Raw genomic sequence first — 24,376 nt, 5'->3', positions numbered from 1 at the left:
TCTTTTCGATTCACGGTGCCTCACACAAATGTTTCCTATTACTTCAATTATGGCTCCTTTGACATGTTGTGGGATTCCTTATTTCGCTTCTTTAATGTTCGTGTAGTTTACATCTGCCTCAATGTAAGTGCAGCATCACATCAGAACAGAATATTGTAAATGTGGACTGATCAGCCCAGAGAAAAGCAGAACTGTCACTGTCTTGAAGTTCTGGAACTGTTAACTAGAGCCAGGGGAGAACAAATGTTTGTGGATGTGACACTGCAGTATTCATGGACTTAATCTAGTCAACAAACATGAATTAAGTGTTCACTGTTTACCAGGAACTATGCTAAGTGCTGGGGCTACAAATGTAACTAGTACTTAGTCACCTCCCCCGAGGGGCTCACAGTTTTGTGATGAGGATTGTCATGCAAAACAAATAATTACTACTGCACTTTATGCACTATAATAGGAAAATGAGGCTCTATGTGAACACAGAAGAGAAAATTTCAAATGCTGCCAAGAGAAAAGGTGAAGCCTTAAAGAAATTCAACAGAAAGAAATGGAAGAAAGAACAACCGAAGCAAAAGGAGAAACACAGGAATAGGCACAAAAGTGCAAAACAGCTAAACGTATGTAGGTAACCTTACTTTTAGTAGAAACGTGTGATTAGGCCATTGGATACCTGCAGGGAAGAGCTATGAGATGAGACTGAAAAGCTAGGGAGGACCCAGCTCGTCAGGATCTTGGAGTTGGAAGTTTTATCCTCTAGAAAAAGGAAATCAGTGAACTTGTGCTTTGGAAAAAGTGCTTTCGTGGTGTGGCAGTGTGATATTAAGGAAATAGAGTAGATCAGACTTGGAGTCTGCCTGAATATGGAGTTTGGAAAAAAGAAAGGAAGAATTAGGGACAACTCTTCATTTTCTGGCTTGAATAACTGCACGGGGGAGGGGAGTTCTGAAAAGGAAATACTGTAAGCAGAGGTTTCAGGAGATAGAGGTTATGATTCAGATTGAATATCTTGAGTATAAGATACCTAAGAAACATCTAGGGCAGGGGTGTTCAAACATTTTTCAATGTTTTTTACCAAGGGCCATATGCGGTAAAATACACAAACAGCCGGGCCACTCACTCAAGGTGAAGTACGTATTGCCTCACCTGGTTTATTTAAGTAAACTAAATATATTTTTGGAATTTGCTGCGGGCCAATAAAAAACGGATTGTGGGCCGCAGTTGGCCCGCGGGCCGCAGTTTGGAGACCCCTGGTCTAGAGGAAGATGTTGAGTACGCATTTAGAAATAAGGGCCTGGATTGCAAGAGCGGCAGGTCTGGACTAGAATCATATATCTGTGGATAATCAAAGTATAGATGGTAATTGAAGTTATTGGAGAAGTTCAGTAGAAAGTCTAGAGTTCACGAAAGGGGTTTGTGTAAGAAATAAAGATTTCAACATATAAGAAGCTGTGGAAACCCTGGGAGTACATGAGATCCCCCAGCACAAACAGTGAGAAGAAAGTAGAAAGCTAATGGTAGAATGAGGTGTGCACATGAGGGAAGTCGACAAAAGATAGAAGTCTGAGCCTAGGAAAATAACCACAAAAGAAAGGAAGCCAAGGAAAGAGAGAAATTCAAGAATTGAAAAGGGGTGTCAAAAAAAAAAAAAAGAAAAAAAAGAAAAGGGGTGTCAAATGCTTTAGGGGCATCAAATAAGCCTAAGACTAAAAAGTGTTTAATGAATTTTTTAATTAGGTCACTGAGGACTTGAATGAGACCAATTTATGAAGAGTGGAGGGAACAAATGAAGTTAACCCTTGAGTAGCTCTGTAGTGTAGGAACGTAAAAAGATTGGGCGAAAGGCAGTAATCAAATCAAGGGAGGGTTCTATTTTGTATTTGTGTTTTATATTACTTTGTTTCTTTTAAATGTTTAAGATGTGCTCAGAGGCAGTGAAGATGGAGGGGTTCGGATTCAGAAAGAGGCAAAATAATGGATAGCAGCATTTCCAAGAAAGACAAATTCATTAATTAGTTAACAACTGAGAGAGAATAGGCTTTCCCCAAAGTCTTGTTTATTTAAATATTGCTCCTCTGTTCAGTTTCGCATAGAAGCCAAGGAACTTCTCCAGTTAGCTTTCAGTTGACACATGTTGACATAGGCTCAAATATGAGGAAAGGGGTAAAGAATATCAATCTACCAAGTTATTCTAAATGAATGGAAATTTCAAACAAGGAAGACTAAAAACACAAGGCTGTAATACATTATTGGGAACTATGCTGTCGTACCTCTGGGTCAAATAGCTCCTTGACCACAATCCTCCTATTTACCCTTCTCTATCCCTTTCAAAAATTCTAAAACAATATGAAAATAATGAAAAGTTGCATAAACACTGAAATCTGAGGAAAAATCACAAGCAAATGACAAAAATCTCAATAAAAATCCCCAGATATGGCACAGATTGACTCAGAAGAAGGGAGGAAAAAAACTGAGACCAACTTAAAAACCTCTTGCCCAACAGAGAAAGCAGCAGAATAACATGTCATTTAAAAAAAAAATAAAGCCCTTGGAAAAGCTCCACTAACATTCCTAATTAGTACGGATCAGGCTGTGGGATGTGTAGAATGAAACTATTCGGCTTTTTTCACCAATGCAAATCAACATAATAGCAAGTGATAATAGCACATTTATAGTGCTTATTATAGTCCAGTGACTATTATAAGCTCTTCATATATAATTCATTTGATCTTCACATCAGCCCTCTGTTGGTAGATATTATTATCTCCATTTTATTGATGAAGAAACTGAGATATAGAGAGGTTAAGTGACTCCCCAAGTCAATGAGTGGCAGAGGCAGGATTCGAACCTGAACCCTCAGCTTCTGGAGTCAGGTGCTTCAATCACTGAACCATACTACCCCTTAACAGCAACAGAAAGTCGCTGTTTCTGGCGTCTTTGGCTACAATAATGATGCACAACAAACCACTCCAAAACTCAGTGGTATGCAACAGTGAGGATTTATTTAGTTTATGAATCTGCTGGTTGGCTGTTTAGACCTTACTGGGCACTTCTCCAGGTTTTGGCTGGGCCCACTCGTAGTTCTGAGAGTTGACCAGCTATTGTCTGGGGCTCACACATCTGTGGGTTAGTTGGCTGTCACCTGGAGTGACTTAGCTCTCATCCATATATCTTGTGACTCCCTCCAGCAGGTGAACAAAGGCTTGCTCTCCTGGCAACGGCAGAGGTGCAAAAGCAAACAGGAAAACACAAATGCTTTTTATGCTTCTGCCTGTAGTCACATCCAGGGAAGCTTTTGCTACAGTGATAAGGATTCTCCAAGATGCTTCAGGGCTCTTCCCTGAAACTATAGCAGCCTCCAGAAGGAGAGAGCCCAATAACATGTCATGTTGAGCCAAACCCTTCAGATAACAGGGTTCAGAAATCTGGCCTCCAGAGAAGATTCTCCACCGAGAGAGAAAAACACAGAGAAAAACAACACAAAGGCAACTCTAACCCTCTCTCATTCCTCGCCGTCTCAGGTTTCTACATGATCTAACCTGTCCTTCACCTGTACCGTCGCAGAAGAGGAATTTTACAGCCATCATAAGAAAGGGAAGGAAATCTAAAGAGATATTTATAAGGAGAAGCATTTTCAGTTTCTAGTGGGTTTTAGATTTACTACATGGCAATGTACAGAGCATTCCTTGTTATTAATGGTTGTCTTGAGGCATGTAAGAGAATGTGGGCTGTAGGTGCAGTGGTCTGTGTATTGGCACCCATCTGGCTGGAGTCTGGATCTTGCGATTCTACTCTGGCTTTCATCCGTTTTCTGAGCAAGCACTCATGGAGCCCCTTCCACATAGGAGGCTCTGGGAATATGATAGCTGCACTGTGTTCGCAATCCCTGGAGACCTCTTACTCCAGTGCACTGATTTTTTTTTTTTTTTTTTACAGGCTCCCAGGTAGAAGGATATGTCTTTCAGACGCAGGGTGGTTGTTGGAATATCTTTAGGAATTAAAGTTGCATGATTATTGCTATTCTATCTCCCACACCTGTTTGAACATGCTAAGTGAATATAACTTCCTCTTAAATATATCCAGTTAAAAATATTTTTTCTGATTCCCAGGGAATACAGTTCCTACCCTTCTTCATTGAAAACAAAGGAGCCTATACTAGGAAGGGGTTGGGCTAAGCCTGGGTTAGCTCTTACAACATACTAACAGTGAACAGAACCTCCTTTTGGAGACTGTAAGGTGGTGATCATGAAGAGGGTGACATGACAGTCGATGGGACTCGGACTGCACCTTCTAGTTACGACAGTTCTGCCATGAAAGATGTCGTGAAAATGTGAAGACACCACTGAAATGATCTTTCACGTATTGGATTCCCTCGAAGGCCATTATGAAAAGCTAAAAGGCAGAGGCAGCAGTCAAGAATGAAAATGTACCCTAAGATAAACAATTTGACTACCTAAGAACATACGTAACTTCCTGAAACTTTTCAGCTTAACATGCCTGGCTTAAATCAAATGCCCTCAATGTGTCTTTGAAAGTAATTTCACATTTCATTGAATAAATTTCCGTTGACAAGGCATGCTCAGTCATAAGAATCCTAGTTTAATGGCAGAGTATTTAGAGTGCTAAATGATGCCGATTATGCATTTTGCCCTGTGCAGAAAGTTTTAAAGTGGAACAATCGTTTTCAAAAGGAACAAAAATCAATCCAAGAGGATAAAGTGAGAAAAGGAGACTTAGATTACTCTGAAGAATCTCCAGTCAAGCATGGATATCCAAAGAGTTTTTCATGAGAATCAGGAGATTATGAGCTCTGAGAGCCTTTCCTCTATTATGTGTGTTAGAATAATTGTTTCTCTAATTCAAATCTCTTAATGCCTGTTCTTAGTTCCATTTAGAGAGGATATAAAAACAAAAATGCTGTATCTGTTCAGTGTCTGCTTCTCTAAATGAAATTGTTCAAAGGACTCCAAGCTCTGAGCTTATGTGATTGACCACATAACTGGACATTCCTTTTCAAGACAAGCTAAAGAAAGCCTCTCCCAGGCCAAGACTCAAATGGAGAAGTGGTCGTAGAATTCTTAGGGGGTATAATAATGTCTCCCTAATGAAATACATTTGGAGACAACTTAACCTAAAATTAAAGGGGGGGGGGGAATTTTTATTCAATTCTCTGAATTTAGTAGAATCATCATGATTGCATCAATTTCCATGCCAAACTCCATGATATGGCAACACAATCAGCTGACAGAATTGGGGCCTTAACTTTACTGAAGCTACTCGCTTCCTCCAAAATTAAGATAAACAATTGATGAGCAAATATCTGGTACCCCATGCTAGATTGCCTCTTGTGTGCCTCTCCTCGGGAGAAGATACTTTGGAACTAGAGTTTTCTTATCTCAGAAACATGGAGTACTTTGAAGGAGCACAAAAATCATTCTAGCATGTACTTAAAACCTCGTAGTATTTTATCCTATTTCAAGACTCACTATATGTCTGAAGAGGTGGTGCTCCCTGTGTCATCGGGATGGCCTAATTCTAATCAATTGGTAATGACAGTCTGAAATACCACGTGGAAAGTGATTTGAAGACCCAACTGGGTTCAAGAGGAAAGTCTCAAGAATTACTGGTACTGTCTGTCATAATTATGGATGGAGGAGCATTGCACATTTAACATATTTTTGTCAACCAGGAAGCCTGGTCGTGTGTGGAGGATGGGTTTAGGTCCTCCACATTTTGAACAGTGAAGATGTTGGTCCTATATTTGTGTCAGTCTGATAGTTGATTAGGTGTTTGTTATAAAATGGTACCGGCATTTCTGAGCCACAAATATCCGACATAAGAGTACTTGGAGAAGTGGACAACTGGCCTTTTCTGCTCTGGAGACAAAGGAGGAGATGCATCTCCTGGCATCCCAAAGAGCGAGAAAAGATGTTGAAACTGCCAGGTCTCTTCTTGTCGCCTGTGAGAGAATAGCTACAGCTGCATTTGAGGACGTACTTTTCCTACAGATGACTGCTTTCCTTTCTCTTCCTCCTTTCCCATGCCTATATGATAGTCTGTATCAACACATATCTGTTGTGACAAGGATTGAATCCATGCTGCCTAGAGATAACTGGTGGTAAACTGCCACAACTTAGGAAACATATTTCATGATAAAAACATTTTTAAGGGGTCACATTCCTACATTAACACCCAAAGGCTTGTTGTTTTTAAATTCACGACACAGAATTGCTCTCTCAGTCTCTTCCTCTTTTCTCAATACAGCCCCACTGATCTGCCTCAAAGAACAAGGGGGCCAATCCTATTATGCCCTTTGTCCCTGACTTTATTAACCACAATTAGAAAACAAGGACTCCAGGTAATCTCTCACCCTGTGTGGTCTCTCATGCCCACACAGCTCCATCTCTAATTGATCCCATCTTCCACCCTCTTCAACCCCTAAGTTGCTGCTCTATGAACTCCAAAACTCATCAGTAAAGTCCTGTATCTTCTTACCCTTGTCCGAACAGCCCCTTCCTCTTCTTACTATCTATGAACTTGTCTTTCTTAATTATATTGCTTCCCTAGAGCCCTCCCAAGTGGCCATGTTTTATTTCCCACACCCCTTGTGCTATTAGGGTTGGAAACAAAATAGGTGTCCTTGGTCCTCATTGCCTCTACTATTGTCCTACTCTTCTTAAAAATTCCTCAGCTTGGAAACTCGTGCCATAAGTCAGTACCACTCACTCTGCCTCATTGGTGGAGTTTTACAAAGTCCTGGGCCACATTCTCTGGAGATCGTATTTCTTAGCTCACTGCTACTTTCTCTTGTGCTCTAGTCTTGTCACCAGCTTCTTCAGTCTCCTTAGCTCATTTGTCTCATCTCTTGGACTCCTCTTTTCAGGATGTTTGTTCACTCACTAGGTGATCACATACTCTGATGACTCCCAAAATGGATCTCCAACTCATGTATCTGACTGCCTCTTTGACATTTCACTCGGATGTCTAATAGGCATCTCAAAATGTATATGTTCAAAATTAAACTTCTTATTGTGCCCCAGCCCCCAAACTTACTCCTTTTACAGCCTCCCCCATGTGGACAGAAACTTTGTTTTGTATACTGCTATTTCCCTAATGCCTGGCCTATAGTAGTTTATCAATAAAAGATGAATGGATTAATTACTTCATATCTTCCCAATAGTAGTTGAAAACCTAACTTGCAATATACAGTGTCTTACTTCTACTCCATTGTGAATAAGAGAGCTAAGTAGGATTTTGTGAGCTTCCTCTGGAATGCTATATGGCACAGCAGTATTAGTAATTGCTGAGTACCTGGTAACTGAACTGTAAGCAAACCTATGCAGCACGAACTCTGATCTCTCTGCCAAGGGTCTCTGTTCTGATCTAATAGAGATTACTGCCAAAGTCACCCTCTTCAATGACATGTTTGATGGTGCCACTTCCCTACTCAAAACTCCCCAATTGTTTCCTTTTGAGTATGCAATAGAGGGTTAACTTCCTCTGCCTACGATACAAAGCTCTCCCTTTTGAGTTTGCACCTACTTATGGTCTTTCACCCAGAGACAGAGCCCTGGACACACCTGTGTCAATCAAAACTCCTTGGCAGGAAATGACAAGACTGACTTAGTGAAAAAAGGGAATATATGGTTCACGTAACTGTAAAGATCTCTATTTACTAACATAATAAAATGGTCAAAATATGTTAAGAGAAATGTAAGCATCAAAATAGCGCGTATAGTGTGATTCTACTTTATGTATATGTGGACAGAGCCAGGAGTGCAGTTTCTGGGCTCTCTGCCTCACGTGGAAAGGGGCTGGCTCAGGTAATAGATGGCCGTCAACTGTGATTGGATGGCCATCAGCTGTGGCTAGTTGGCGGTCAGCTGTAACCGGTGAGCCATTGGCCACTGATATAACTGCCATATAACTGCCGTGACTATGCTAGCAGGAAAATGGGGGCTAGCAAGAAGATGGTGGCTGAGCTGGCAAGAGCGGATTGCAGTTGGCACGGCAGATTGCAGCTAGCAAGTGGGGTTGGTTGGTTGGCAGAGGAGCGGACAGCATGTTGCAGATAGTGTGGTTCCTGCTTCCTGTGTCTCCAACCCAGCCACCAACGAGACTATAGTGGTGTGACTCCCCTATCTATGGCTCCGTGGGTGTTCCTTTTTGGCCTCACCGTGTCTTGCGTTATGTGGGGAGCGGGACCAGAGACCCCGCATGACACCCTGCATGACAATACATTTTTGAATCTACCTGATTGTCTATGTTTCTATGGGGAGAAAAAAGTCTAGAAGAATACACACCACATGTTAATATTTATTAATCTCTAGTGAATAAAATTCTGATTCCATGGTTTTCAATTTATACCTTTATATGTAGTAGAGTGTTTTATCATTTTTAAAAGGGTTCAACTGTATGTTTGGTTCATGGTACAACCCTGCCAGTGCAAATCCATCATGTACCTTCTAGTATGTAGCCACTAGTCATGTATGGCTATTTAAATTTAAATGATTAAGATGAAATAAGATTTGAAAGTCCAGTCTTCAGTTGCAGTAGCCACATTTCAAGGGCTTGATAGCCACACATGGCTGGTTGCCACCATATGGAGAGAACAGACATAAAACATTTCCATCGATGCAAAACATTACTCTCACAGTAGGAAACACCTGACAAGCTAGAGGAACCTAGGTGCTCACCTGATTGCTTTCCCTAGGATAATTGGCATCGTTTAGATGAGGCCAGAGTGAAGCAGGTGACCGCCTGAGCACCTGTGATCTGACAAGCTCCAGGATTCTGAGTGAGGATCGAGTCTGTATTCATTTATGCAGCATCTTCTAATGTGCTTGGGAGAGGCATTTTTGTAGAGGCAACTTGCTCAGTATAATTTTATGGGAAATAAGGAAAATCCCCACTGGTAATTTTTCAAGGGAAATGAGAACATCTAAATCTTGCAATGTTGAGATTTACCTGTTTTAATTAGAAAGAAAAATAAACTGCTTGACTGGTACGAATTTTTCTCCTTTTCTTCTCAATTGCCTAATTCCCAAGAAACTTGGCGATGCATATGCAGAAAGAAGAAAGAAGAATCATGTTCCTTCCTGGTAGGGAAATTAAAATGGTGTCTTAAGTACTTCTGTTTAAAGTTATTTTAAAGTAGACGTGGAGCTCTACATTGTTTCCTTAGTTTTCTTTTTCAGTTTGAATCTTTAACATTTGTTCTACGCGGCATGCAGAATTTGCGGTGTTAGTTGTATGTTTTCTTTCTAATTTAGAGTCATAAAGTCATTTTGCTACCTTTTTTTTCAAATAGATCCCTAATTTAAAAGCTCATGATGAGAAAAGGATTCATATTGTCAATAACAGACAGGAAGTCTCAGTATTTTTCTATTTAAGAGATAACAGTTTGATTTTAATATTTAAATATCGGTTATATCTCTAATATCCTCTTAAAACCATGAAACTGTAGGTCCATGAACATATCCCTTAATTTTTAGAGCAAAGTAATTACAGCTTTTTGGTGTGTGACCACAAATCTCCCTCTCTCCCTTTCACTGTCTTCTTTCCAAAGCACTTAAGATCTTGTATAACAGAGATCACTGTTCAGAACATGCTAGTTTACATTAAAAATTTTAGTTTTAACCAATATACTAAGATGTCCCAAACAGTTTTCAGGGTATATGTTTCTTAAACAGATGGCAGAATTACTATGAGTAAAACAAACTATAGAATCTCATCCATTCATTCAACCAATACCTTTTAAATACCTGTTATGTACCGATGCTAGGCTGGGGTTACAAATTTGAAGGATCCTTTCCCTTAGGGCCTCACAGCTTGGTGGAGGGAGACACAGGAAAATCAGGGATGGCTTTGCAGTGCCATAAGGGCTGGGATCATGTTAGGTTTGCCCAGGAAACCATAGGAGCACAGGAATAAGCCATTTCATCAGTGCAAAGGTGGTCAAGGAGGATTTCTGGAGCAATTTCAGGAGCTTTAGTGTTCATCTAAGCCAATGTCCATCCACTTTTGGGGTTTTTCTTGATAACATCTATACCTAGTGTCCTGTACCAAAGTATTCCTAGTGAACAAAAACACATTACATGCCCCCACCCCCAAATCCCCAAATAAGGAAAAGGACAGGGTCAAATGATACTCTGAAGCCCCACCAAACTTAATCCCACTCCAGAGGATCCATAAGGACTAGGCAAATTTCTTTCATTGGACTGGACCCCTATCCTGTCGTATTTTCCACGATTAAGTGGATTAGAATGTTGAATTTCTTAAGTAAATTACCGTTACTTGGAACATCATACATTAGGATTTTAATGTGGATATTATTATAGGATGGACAGGCCAAAGGAAGTAACAACAAAGGTCCCTTTTTTCTTCAGACTAGGCACAAGACTCAATTGTTAGGACCAATTAGAAAGCCATTCTTTAGGCAGAAAGTCAAACCAGTCTCCCCAAAGCCATTTCAGTGCTCATTGAAAAAGAAAAGGCTGCAGTGATGATGATTCAAACAGTAGGCTTGTGCATTCACTTGTGATGTCGGGTTTTCCTCCTACAATGGCTCTGCCTGCTGATTAAATCCATATGTCTTCTACTTGAAAACCTCTTTCGATTATTAATGAAGGAAATTTTAAAGATGGCAAGAAAATTACATTTCCTTTTGAAATTATAGCATAAGTGTAGTTTCTTCAACTGGCTCTTTAAAAATTGAGAAGGTGTCATCCTTACAGATTAATGAGATTTTCCTCCCTTATTCCCACTCAAACCCCCTCGCACCTACTTATTCACTTAAGTCTGCAGCATATGTCTTACCTGTGACAAATGACACAGTCTGTGGGCCTAAATATGTTCATAAGTTAAAAGAAATCCCAATAACTCATATATGCATTTATACCTCCTAAACCTATTTTTGGCTATTCATCCCTTACATTGGCCTGACATTTTTTAATTTTCCTATTGGTTATATATATTTGTATAATATGTATGCAATATGGCATTTTATATATTGTATGGTGCTTTATCATCTGCAAAGAGTTTCTTCAAGTCTTCTCATTTAATTCCATTTCCCATGTTCTCTCATATCCATTAAGGGATTTCACCCCACAACGTGGGTCAGAGGATCAGAGAAGCCAAAGTCTTATGTCTAGGATTACAAAGCTAGTCAAAGAACAAAGACCAAAAGTTAGGCCTTGATCTCCAAAATAATGGGTTTTTTTCCCTCTTTTTGATTCTGTGTGTCATCAGAGTCTAATGGCTAAATGTAGAACACCCTGACCAAGGAGACATTTAGCTGCCCTTAGAAACGATTTCCAGTGCCACTTCCCTTTGATACTCACCTGAGAAGTGATTGAGCACAGTTTGGGTATCCTTTCTCCAATTCTTAGTGTCATCTTCAAAAGCTGAGCGACCAAGACCTTGTTAGTCTGTCCTTCCCCCACAGGGTAGCAGGCCTTTGCACATTGATATGCTTAAATTTTGTGGAGTTTCTGATTGGTTGATTTTGGGTAAGCCATAGGCTAAACAGTATTATTTATGTATTTTAATTTTCACAGTTAAGTGTTGTATATTACTACATACATTTTATATATGATGAAACTGAGATTCAGAGAGATTTTGTGCATGGACTGAAGCCACACAGGTAGTGAATGGTGCATCTAGTACAGCATGTGGGTCTGTAAGCTCCAAATGCATAAATTTCCATTACGCCATATAACCAGCCCTCATGTCACTACTAACACAGCCCTTCCCTGTGTCTCACAGTTAATGTTCTCTTCTTGATGTTATCCATAACAATGATCCATCCTTCCACAAATCTTCCATCCATCCATCCATCCATCCATCCATCCATCCATCCATCCGTCATTCAATTATAATAACTAACCAATTGTGTTATAACACTGATCATTTACTTACTTGCTCATATCCTTGACAAACTAAGAATGTCATCTTTATGTATCCACCAATTAGCTGAGAGGCTTGGCACATAGTTGGTGTTCAGTGGTAGCCTGGTGACTTCGAATGCTGCTTCTGAGAAACCTTAGGTTAGCACCCAAATCTACTTAGTTTGCTTTGATGGAGGATGTACCTAGTAGGACTGTAGAATTTTAGATCATAGGGATCATTGATGTATTGATCCCATCCATCTCTCTTACCTCTAATAAGTAAATAAAATGCACATCAAAGTCATCCAGAATTTTCTTTTCACAAACTTCTCTTGACTCATCTTTTCATCACTCTCACTTTCTCACACATTTAATATCTATTGAGCTCTGACCTTCCCCACCTCTGAGTCCTGAGGCAGCCCTGGGGAAGGGCAGGGACAATGAGCATCCAGAAGAGCATTCTAGGCCTTCCATTCTACTGGTCCCTGAAGTTATTGGATAGCAGAGCCTGTCGTAGTAGTTCACATTGATCCCTAAGGAAGGTTCACAAGTGTCAAAATCTTTTTGGATTTTTATTCTGCTTTCTCTGATATTAGTTATGCCTGTCAATTTTGTGTCACTATATGTATTTTATATGTATTCATACATTTCATTGAATAAAAAAAGTATATCTTTAATGGCAGAAGATCAAAGAGAAAAATTTTGGGCCCAATTTGGCTTTAACTTAGACCCAATAATTATCCCTTCCTAAGTATATAGTAAAGCAACCTGAAAATACTATCATACACTCTACATTTCTCCATATTATTTACCAGTAAATAACCAACATGACACTAGAGGACAGAAATGCAAAAAAAAGAGAGAGAGAGAGGAGAGAGAGAAAGATAAGGATAAGGATATGGTATTTGCATTTGTTCTATAAGGAGTGGCCATGTAGGGAGTCCAGGCTGAAAGATATACTCATACTTGAGTATTTTCTGCTAAATGAGAAGTAGTGCCTGACTTGCTCTCTATTCTCTCCATTACCAAAAACATGGGTAGACTACAGAGAAAATTGCTTGGTCTACCTGAAATAACTATCACTGAAGATTTTGGAGGAGTAAAGAGACATAATCATAGTTGTGTCTTAGGATGCTAACTCTGCAGCAGCAAGGTAAGTAATGGCATGAAGAGGTTGAGCTCCCAAAATCAGCAAGAGCGGGTAGGACGAGATTTCAGTAGCGTAGATGGGAGACTATGGAGACCTGAATAAGAACATTCATAAGAAAAATGAGACAAATATGAGGGGCACAGCCATAAGAAAGACGTGGCAACTGACCAAGGATGGCATGAGGAGGTGTGAGAAAGTTAGAAGAAGGAAGAGTTTAAGATGATGTTGAGATTTCTGGCCTGGGTGACTGAGAGGATGTTGGTTGGATTTACCAGAATAGGGGCCTCCAGAAGTTGCAAGTTGAGGGGAGGAGAAATGCTGAATCCCACGTTTGATTTGCAGCGTTTGGAGTATCGGTGGAGCACCAGGTTAGTGGTCAGGAGAGCATGCAAGGCCAAGAATGGTGATATGAGGGTCCATGGAATCAATATAAAAGTGGAAGCCATGGAGAGAGATGAGCTCTTCCAAGAGGAGACCATGGGAAGAAAAGAGGGGTAAGGACATATCCTAGGAGGGCACCATCATTTATAGACCAGGCAGGGAAAAGGGAAAATTAAAAGACTTGGGAAAAGAATGGTCAGAGGTTGGACCAAAGTAGTGTTTCTAAATATTAAGAAAGGACAAGGGTAGGGAAGAGACCTTCAGTCAACCCCCATTCTTACCACAGAGCCATGGTAAAAAAAAAAAAAAAAAAAAAAAAAGCATTAAAAAAGATGAGCAAATAGAAATCAAAGAACAAGAGGAAGGACTGAACACTTACTAAGTGCTTGGTATTACGCTAAGCATGTCACCAACATCATCTCATTATATTTATTGCAAGTTTTAAGTACAAAGGGGTGGTAAAGTGACACCAGAAGTTCAAATCCTGGCTCCATCATTCACTATTCTGTGAACTTGGATAAGTTTTCTCTTCTTTAAATGAGGTTAACTCATTATATCACAGGATGGCATGAGTATCATGTGAGATAATGCATTTCAAGTTACGAAGCTTGTTAAGTGGTCTGTGAGAGTCATTGTTATTTCTTTGGGCTTGCTTTTGTAACATGTCTCCCCCACAGAAAGGCCCATGAGTCCAAAGATCATGTCTGTTTTGTCAACAGTTTTGTTATTTGTATTCAGTTTATTAACAACTTAATACCTCCAATGTCTGCATGTAGTAGTCACTCAATAAATATTAGTTGAGTGACTGAACAATCTCATTCTATCTACATATCCTTGCCTATGTCTACAACTTTGGTTCTCTTTGGAGAACCAAAGAGGGGATGAATTCTCATACATGCTCTGGTCTATTGGAAGTTTTTCAATTTTCACGAGAGGATGTCATTTTAACCACAGCTTAATTGCCTGTTAATTAAAAGAAGCAGGTCTGAGGGGGAAATGGAGAGTTACTAAACAAAGGGCATAAAGTTTCAGTTAAGCAAGATGAATAAGTTCTAGAAATCTGCTGTACAACAAATATTGTACCTATAGTCAACAATAACGTGTGGTACTCTTGAGTATTTGCTAAGAGACTAGATCTTAATTTAAGTGTCCGCACAACAATAAAATAAAAGGTTTTCAGAAAATACAAAAATATAATGGGCAATTAAGGATTAAATAGACTGACAGAGGAAGACTTGTTGATTGCTTAATATTTTATTTTTATTCCTTCATATCTGGAGAGGTAGTATTGTTTGCAAATAGCAAAACTAAAAATAGTTACACAGCACTTAAAAATTCATATTTGTGGAAACAAGATGCTTATTGTTGGCTTGTTCAGAAAAAAAGTTATACTCAAGTCTTAATAACCGCTAGCAATTATTGAACACCTCCTAAGTGGTTTCGAAGGCTAAAGCATATAGTTCTCACACCACTCCCATGAGGACTCATTACTCAAGTGAGAAATGACTTACCCATTTCACAGGTGAGGAAACTAAGGCACCAACAGGCGATGCAATTGGTTCAAAGTCATCCAGTAGTAATAAGCGGATTGGGGATCTGCACCTATGTGTTTTAGTCACTATAGTATAAGGAACTTGCACACTGTGAGACGTGTATCTAAAAACATCACGTTTTATTGGAGGGTTTTTTTTACTACAACCCATAGTAAGAAAGGGTGTGGCATGATAAGCAATGACTCAGTGGTGAATGTGATGGTGCTGTTTGTTATATGGGACCTCATAGCAACTCTTAATAGGCTGATGATGTCACATCAGAGAGAAATGCACAAAAACAATATTTTGGGATAGAATGGAAGAGGTGGACTTTATGATTCAGTCTAGGTTAAACTTGAGCGAGTCAGAACAAAGATAGCTTAAAAGTGTAGGCCAGATTGCCTTGGTTGGGAACCAGCTCTGCTGCTTATTAGGTGGGGGACCTAAATTCTTGCACTTTAGTTTTTGGGGGGTTTTCTTTTTGTAAAATGGAGCTAATAATACTGTAGCAACTACCTCTTCGGGTTATCAGGAGAATTAAGTGAGGAGTGTCTATTAAGTACTTCGAGCAGTATTTGACACATACCAGTAAGCATTTTCTGGAAGACCAGATGGACCGCGTATTCTTCAAGTACGCCTTCCTGGGTACAGTTGCTCTCAACTTGGGTTTTAAAAACTACTGGGTAACAGTGAATTAGCGACTATCTTCTCTTAAGTGCGCTGACAGTGAAATACAAACCTATGTCTTTTTTAAATGATATAATTGTTTAATAATGCTTAAATATTATTATTACAGTAGTCTAATGGAAGGGATCATTGATCAGATAGGACCAATCTCTTAACCTCTCCACATCCTAGTTTCTTCTGTAAAAAAAAAAAAAAAAAAAGATTGAGTCACTTTTCATGGTTGTAACGAGAACTGAGGATATTATACGTAAATACTGGATTGTCATTCCTGGGAAGTGACAGCTGAGGAAAATCCCTGGTACGTGAGCTCCTTACACCTTGTTATCCCCCCTACAGCCATAATTGCTCCTTTCACACTGACATCTTCAGCCCTTCCGCCAGCACGTGCGTGCACCTCAGTCTCACCATCTGCTCATGTGACACCAACATTATGGCCTCCCTCCATGAATCCCTAAATGGGGCTGGAGAAGGCAACGGAGGTGGCAAGTGTGCCAGCTGGCACCAGTGACACAAACCTAGAAATGATGAATCATGGCCCAGAAAGGGAGGAAGAAGGGAGGACACTGATGGCTAATTTCACGGTGTCATCAGTGCAGCAAGGCAGACCTCTCTGCTCACGGAAACAGAATCAACACGGGGTTTCTGTTCCTGCATTCATGCATAAGCTGCTTTTTAATATATGGTCACGAAAGAATGTCAATAGCAAAGAAACCTAGAAGTCAAGATCGGAATTCTTCTATTTTTGCTCCTGTGCATCTCCAACTGGCTTTATTGGGGATTCTCCAGGAAGTTGGAGGATTGCTGAAGAAATGACAGGGAGGGGTCTCTGGCTGTCCATAGAGAAGCAAAGGCAAGGTGACTTATGCTGATGGATCTGTTCTCTCCCATAGGCAGCCAAAGTTTCAACCTACCTCTACCACCTTGAGTCTCCAAGATCCTCTGTCCTTTACGCCCTGCCATTGATTCATTCACTCACTCATTTATTTCTCTTGGAATGTTACTTCCAAGATTAAATTGGTCAGACAGCTCTTCAAGATTCCAAATTTAGGCATATGACCTTGCCTCTTCTGTTGTTCTTGTTGATTTTGATGTATGTGACGTTAAAACAATTCTATGTTCTAAAAGTTTCTGTTCTCTTTTCTATTGAGTCTTTTCACATATATACACCATGTGTGTGTCTGTTTGCTTTTGTTTACTTCACTTTCACCTTCCCCTTTTCTTAATAAAAGTGATAGCACAAAGATACCCAATAAAATATAATACTCTCCTTTAATAGAGGAAGCTACATGCAGTTTTTGTTTTTGTTTTGTCTAAAAAGCTGCCATAGACTCTGCCTTTCTCCAGAGAAAGATATCTTCCCAGGGCCAATGATACCCAGAGAGGGACAAATGTGTTTCCAGCCACATGGATGAGATACACAGAAATCCCAGATCAGCTCTGTGTAGGAGACAGACAACCCCAGAGGCAGCGCCCCAAAACTGTTGGAATCCTAGTGTTATCTCAGCTCCAAAACATTTAGGTCAGCTGGTTAGATTCCTTCCCATCAGGTCAACTCAGTTGACCAGTCAAGCAGAAAACAAATAAAAACTTCATGGTCTCGAGTTTAGATACTAGTTGCAGGCAAGAGTACCCATTTGCAGGGGCAGCTTTGGAGCAGCTATCTCTCATTCCTATAGGAAATATATTTATCCAAGTCTCTTCTCTGTTGCTGAAAAGAAAAGAAGTAAACCAAATGCTTGAAAAAGCAGAGATGGCTGGCATGAGCATTGGCAATTTACATGCGGTTCCAATAAGCTTCAGGCACCGAGATACATGTGGAAGTATCCAGAGATTACTGGATGGTTAGAACTTGTGACAGACGGTCCACTTGGGAAGGAGAGTAGAAAATGCCAGAATGCCAGATAATAGAAGAATATAATCCTCGTAGAGCCAGAAACAAGTCATGTATGACAGATAGTAGAAGGAAAGAATGGTTTGTGGCCTCCCTGGAGATAAAGAAAGGTGGTGATGAAAATGACTGAAAAGCAAAGACTTTTATAGCAGGATGGTTAGGAGTTTGTACTTGAGACACAATACAACTGGCGACACCTAAGCCAGAAGGGAAAGGCATTGAAATAGAGAAAATGGAAGGATAGGGAGGATTCTTAATCCAAATGACCTTTAAAGAAAATTAAGCTTTTGCTTATGGTGAAGAGGAATTGCAAAGATAGTATTTCAGAAGCAGAGACCTGGTTCCAGAGAGTGAGGTAGAGGAGGGAAGAATTTAAAGCTCTGCTTCCATATTGTGGCTAAAGAAGTGAATAGGGATTAGGAAGTACAAATTGGTAGTTACAAAATAGTCACAGGGATGTGAAATACAGTATGGGGAATACAGTCAATAATATTGTAAAACTGTGTATAGTGTCAGGTGGGTACTACTCTTATCAGGGGATCACTTCATAAATTATGTAAATGCTTAACCATTACACTATACACCTGAAACTAATATAAAATAATATTGAATGTCAAATATAATTAATATACAGTATAATTAATATATATATAGTCACAGGACATAAAGTACAACATAGGGAATATAGTCAGTGGTATTGTAATAGCTGTGTATGGTATCAGATGGGTAGTAGACTTGTTGGGGTTCTCACTGTGTGAGGGGTATAACTGTCTAATCACTGTTGTTTTGTACACCTGAAAAAGTGAATAGGAAAATGGATAAAAATGCCAGTTGCGCCTCTCTGCATTAGAGTTAATCTACTTTGCCTCCCCTCATAACTCTCCACCCTTCTATATAGGGTGAAATTCTGATGCTGTGATATAGGTGTTTTTCCCCTTGGGGATTAGAAAATGTGGGGTTCTAGTTCTGGCTTTAACATTAACTAGTTATGACCTTGGGTTAGTCATTCCAGGGCTGCAATAAGAACTTTAGACTTCCTAAACCCTGAAAAGATTAGGCTTTCCCCCTCACTGCCCCATATATACTTCCAAATAAAAATAATTTTAAACCATAAAAGATGTACAAAGACATTCTCCCAAGCTTTGATTTTTTTTTCCATGATTACATTGATACTCTTAAGCAAATCGACATTTAAAAATATTCTTCCTCCATTGGAGTTTCCCTATTTTGCTGCTGCTCATTCTAAGCACATATTTAGTCTACTTGTTGGATGATTTAGCAGTGATCAGTTGTCCTTGCTGGGCCTCAGTTTTCTCATCTATGAAACAAAGGTGTTAGACTAGAAGGTCTCCAAGAACTCGTCCAGCTCAATTTTCTGTAATTTCATAACCTCAAAGACCTGTTTTCTATCTACTTTGATCACCATCTTATCTTGGCCTCTTGGTGTCTTCCAAATAGAAATGAGAAAAATAATGTTGGCATTTTCCATATCCCCTCAACATTTCATACCTATTAAAGGCAAGATCTAAACCTTGGTGACTATTTGGGACATTTCTAAATCAAAATTAAAGGGTAATTACGTCCCTTTTTATGCCTAAATCTCCTGAAGGATACATATCCATAATAAAATGTGATTATGAGCAGAGTCCTTGGTTTACTGGTGGAAAGCATTTTGGAACAAAAGCAAAACCTTTTTGGGAAAGGATAAAAGTTATGAGTGATAAAGGATACCTGTACTGTTTTCATCCCTGCTATTAATTTAGGGTGTGGTTCTGAAAGTTTCCCTTGACGTCTTTCTAAGCTTTAGCTTTCCTGTTCATTCGTTCATTCGTTCATTCATTCATTCATGCCTCTAACATTTTATTTTAAGGTAAGTCTATCTCTAATATTTTATGAAGTTTCTCGTGAACAGATGTCACATCTACATCTTGCCAATCCTTATGCCACTGCCCTTTGGCTTTGCACCTCTGTCCTGAATAGAAATATTGCCTTGGTTCCCACGCATTGTCTGGGGGTGGGGGGTGCAGAAGCTGGGTCTCTCTGTAAGCTTTACTGTGGTCTGCCTCTCCGATGGGAGCTGTTCATTATTTGCTGGAAGATTTAGATAACAGATGTTACATGGCAGACAAGCAAGCACAGACTCGCCGTACCCAGAGCACGCTGAGCCAGGCACACACACACTCGCCAGTACCAATACCAGGATTGCTGCCGGGGTTATGGAGGGACTGTGCTCTGGTGGGCGAGCACTGCTCCGAAGCCCTGCTAATGTCTCTGTGTGGCCATGCTGTATTTTCAGCTTGTCATCATGGCTGGGACAGTGCTGCTTGCCTACTACTTCGAATGCACTGACACTTTTCAGGTGCATATCCAAGGATTCTTCTGTCAGGATGGAGACTTAATGAAGCCTTACCCGGGGACCGAGGAAGAAAGCTTCATCACCCCTCTGGTGCTCTATTGTGTGCTGGCTGCTACCCCAACTGCTATTGTAAGTACAGAAATAGACTTCCTTCTTTATTTTCAGATACTAAACAACATTTCTTGTCTGCCTTTTCTCCTCTTTCCTCTCTTCCTGGGCATTCACCAGCAGCCTTATCAGGGGTGTCCGATTTCAGCCAAAACAAAGTGAGTGAAGCTTTGCATAAAAAAAGCTCATTAAAATAGGTCTTGTCCTTTAGAAGTGGCTTTTGCTTTTTGGTATCTGACTTGTATAAGTTGTTTTGATTGTTTGTTTGTTTGTTTGTTTGTTTGTAAGCATGTGTGAATGTCATAAATCAACAGGCATGGTCGGCTAATGTGTTAAGAACAGCTACTGTGATCTTGAAAAAACATACAATGGATCATGTGTATTAGGAAAAGATCTTGAATGTAAATGCTGGCATTGATATAAAGCCTCAGATCAGAGTGGAGTAGAATCCCCGGGGCCTGTATGTCCTGATGTTCTGATTGAACTTCCAGAGGGACCACTGATGAGAGAAATCGCTTGACCTGAGGTTTGCTGTGATTCATTCTTGATACCTCTGGCTCTGTTCACATTGCATCACATTCAATTAAGTTGCAACTTTGCCTTCATTTATTTCATTCTTCTCCCTCATGTAGCAAAAAAAAAAAAAAAAAAAAAATTGGTCAGACAATCCTTTAAAGAGACTATTTCAAAGCAAAAAGCTCACATATCTGTATTATCTGGTAAAGTGATTTAACACTTAGACATTTTAATTTAAAAAATGACTTTGTGAGGGTTTTAAAATAAACATTTCTATGGCAAAATATGCTACAAGGTCAGATTGTCTGGGATGTCATCTCAGTAATCATTTCCCCCTTTTTCTTCCAATAAATACCCCTCCCTGATTCACCCTCCTCCCCCACCTGCCCTCTTCCTCTCCTCTCTTTTCTGGGCAGTAATAAAAATAGTTACTGGCATGCTGAGGAATATACTGATTGCTCAGACATTCAGCCCAAGTATTCTTTTCTATGCAAATATTTTGCTTGCTTTAAGATGAGAAATGGAATAGAATTTTGAGAATATAGACATGAGTCATAGTGCTTTAAGTTCATTTTGATCGTTGATCCTACACCCCCTCTAGTCTAATTTAAGAAAAGAATATATAAGCAAAAATACATAAAGCTTTAAAAGTCTACACTGTATTGTTATTTAAATTTTATATATAGTTCTGTGCCAATAAATGCTTGCATCTCCAAAAAAAATGGTAGTATTCTATGACAAGACAATTTACTGACAATGCCTTAAAAAGATGTAGAAAAGCTAAATAGATGACTAACAATAGAATAAATTTTTAAATGTGTCTAAAATTTATCTCACAAAGTCGTACTAAGGACATACAACTATAGTATAAACTCCTTCAAACTTTCAAGGAATAGAAAAATCCATAACTATATAAAATGTTCCAGAGCCTAAAAATTAATAGAAAGCTTTTATATGCACATTACAAAGTAAGAAAAATATGGATTCCAATACTTAGAAAGTCCATATACACACCCACAAAACCGCCCTCAATAGCAACAGCAATCTTACTTAGGAATGATGATACAAGCATATAGAAAAGGACTGATAGATTTGTCTGCCTGAAAATAAGCATTTCTGTCACAAGACAAAGTAAATAAAAACTCCAAAAATGTTTGTAACATATGAGACTCCATTGTAAATATCCTTTATCCTTTAAAGATGAGCTTCCCAAAATAAAAAATGGGGGAGGACAAGAATAAACAATTAACAAAACAACAAACTGTGCATATAAACATGTCTAAACTCATCAATTATCAAAGAAAAGTAATTTTTAAAAATACAGCATTTTCCCCACATAAAATTGGCAAATGTTTTAAAGAAACATCGCCCATGTTGTTGAAGGTACAGATACTTTCATACAATTCTTGTCAAAGTGTAGACTAATGTTTTCTTTCTAATAAGAAGCTTGTCAAAGATGTATTAAGAGTTTTATAAACTTCAGACCCAATCATTAATTCTATTCCCTGAATTTATGTTAAAGAAATAATGAGAGTTTTATTTAAACACAAAGATTTGTATAAGGGATTTTCATTTCAGCAAGAGTTTTAATAGTGAAAAACTCAGAACTAGCTAAATATACAATATTAGAGGATTGTGTAAATACGTTATGGGGCAGTAGTGTTTTTGAAACACCTTTAATAGCAATGAAACATGCTTGTGATTTACTACTAAGATTTTTAAAAGGCTAAAAATTATATATAGTGTTGCAAGGGAAATCTTTCTACCTTCTACACAGGAATCTGAACTTAATGTTCTGGCTGTTTCCCTAGGGAGAAAAAAAAAAAGATGATATGTATCTATGTTACTGGGCTAAATTAACCTCTGATTGGTGAACTGCATCTGGACTCAGAGAACTGTAATTACCTGAGAAGGTACCATGTTAGGACTTCCAAGTGCAGTGACTCTGTAAACTTGGCATGTCCATTTGGGGACCGTGGAAGCTATGCCTGTGAAGTTGCTGTACCATATATTGGCTCCTATAGGACACAAGGCTTTTAAGCCAGGGTGGCTCCTGCATCCATTAATATGTCTGTGGCCTCCTTGCTCCTGAGCTGTAATGCTCTGCTAGACCACTGCAAGGATTCATGCTGAAGAGCAGCATGTGATGCTACCCTGTTGGCAAGCTGTGGTTCCTTCCACGTGGGCCAATGCCGAATGTGGCGTGTGGTTGTCTGTAGGTCTGAATATTTAATAGGCCCTACGAAGATACCTTGTGTGTGTTACAAGTATAATCTCAAACGTATAATTATATGTAAAAAGATGAGTAAGAAATATAAACTAAAATTTACAGCCATTATCTCTGAGTGCTAATGGTACAGTTAATATTTTTCTTCTCTTTAATACGTTTATATATTTCTTTCCAAATGCTACATGAATGCATATTATTTTCAAATCCAAAGATATGTTTTTAAAACAAATTATATACTTCAGTTCTTCTGGTGATAAATAGGAAATGACCAATCTTTAATAAGATTTAAAAATGGCAGTTCTAATACACAAAGAAACACCTGGTCAAAACACAAAAATAGAAAAACAGAACTTTGTGAAGAATTTTCTCTTCTCTCTCTGGTAAAAATTGTAGATCTTTTATACTAAGATCTTCAGCAGAAACTCTTCTCCAGGCTACAAATTTTGATCATATTGTTCCATGAATTCCTTTCCCCAAATGAAACAAATTGACATGGGTTCAAATGCTCTGATGTGAAGCCAGGGGGATATGGTCAGTGGACAGTGAACTGAATACTAAGCACACACAGTTATGCTCTAGCTCTCAAGTATGGAACCCTGAGTCAGCCTTTCTATTCCTTTGCTTCTCTAGCTGAAAATGTGACCAAAATGCTGGCAGGTCCCTAAGATATGTGCTGAGGAAAAGTCCATAAATGATGATGATAAGAGTACCATCTTTTAATTTACTTGTATCCTGCAATCCTTACCTCATTTATCCCCACAACATGCCAGTGAAATAGAAAAGAGACATCCCAAAGAACATAGGGAAAGTACATGGTCCAATTCCCTTCACTTTGTATGGAGAGCGTTGACACTTAACTAGGTCAGATGATTTGCTGAAAGTCCCAGCTGGTCCTATACATGACGGGGCAGATAGCCTCCCATTTGGTTCCCCTTTTATTTTCTTCCTGAATGGGGGGTATTGCTAGGAACCAGGGCTGATTACAGCTGATGGGTTAATGGCAGAGAGCTATGTGGCCTTTGAACCCTGCTAATGGTGCTTGATCTTTCCCCAAGACCTGAAAATAAATGAGTAGCATCAAGACAGAAACCAGAGCTCACCTGATGCTCAGGGACATTTCCTGGGAGCGAGGAGCTCTGTTCATTTCTTCTGCCCCATCCTGGGGAGCTATGGCTTTTCCAAGAGCAGTCTTTATGGAGCTATTGGGACACAGATCCCAAGTACCTAACTCAGCACAGCCCCTGCCTCTGAGTGTGCGTCCTTCATTCTCGTCACGCTGCAGAATCATCCTTAGTTTGATCTGTCCAGAGAGGCAGGGATCCCAGGTATGGCTTTGCCTCCAGTCATTGTGTGACCTCTGGTAAGTCATTCCTCTGTGGGTTCAATTTCTTATCTATAAATAAAAGGAGGGGTGGGGCTAAAAGATCTCCAAGATCTTCCCAGTTCTAATATTCCATGAGAACTAAAATAACAAACAAAAACACAAAATAACATTCTGATGGGAAGGCTCCAAATGTCAGATTCCCAACTCCCAGGTTGTGACTTCCTGGAGTTCAGTTTTACACCTCTGTGCCTGGTTAAGTGTTTCATAGAACTGCATAGATTTTGTTTCTGTTTTTGTTTTTATTCCTCCTTAAATCCAT

General features: G+C 39.4%; 1 protein-coding gene across 6 annotated transcripts in view; it reads left to right on the top strand.

Moving 5' to 3' along the window:
• The window catches only part of PLPPR1 (phospholipid phosphatase related 1), a 214,671-nt gene that overhangs the window by 154,159 nt on the left and 36,136 nt on the right, over window positions 1-24,376 (top strand). For all 6 annotated transcript variants that reach the window (XM_019729244.3, XM_019729240.3, XM_074330772.2 and 3 more), the window contains one exon: window positions 19,820-20,008. In XM_019729244.3, the coding sequence (XP_019584803.1) occupies window positions 19,820-20,008 (189 nt within the window). The remainder of the gene's footprint in view (window positions 1-19,819; window positions 20,009-24,376) is intronic.

The sequence above is a fragment of the Rhinolophus sinicus genome, chromosome 16, assembly GCF_057876585.1.
Source record: "Rhinolophus sinicus isolate RSI-liver-muscle chromosome 16, RSI-T2T, whole genome shotgun sequence".
NCBI classification, from domain to species: domain Eukaryota; kingdom Metazoa; phylum Chordata; class Mammalia; order Chiroptera; family Rhinolophidae; genus Rhinolophus; species Rhinolophus sinicus.
This window is presented reverse-complemented; position numbering and strand designations above follow the sequence as displayed.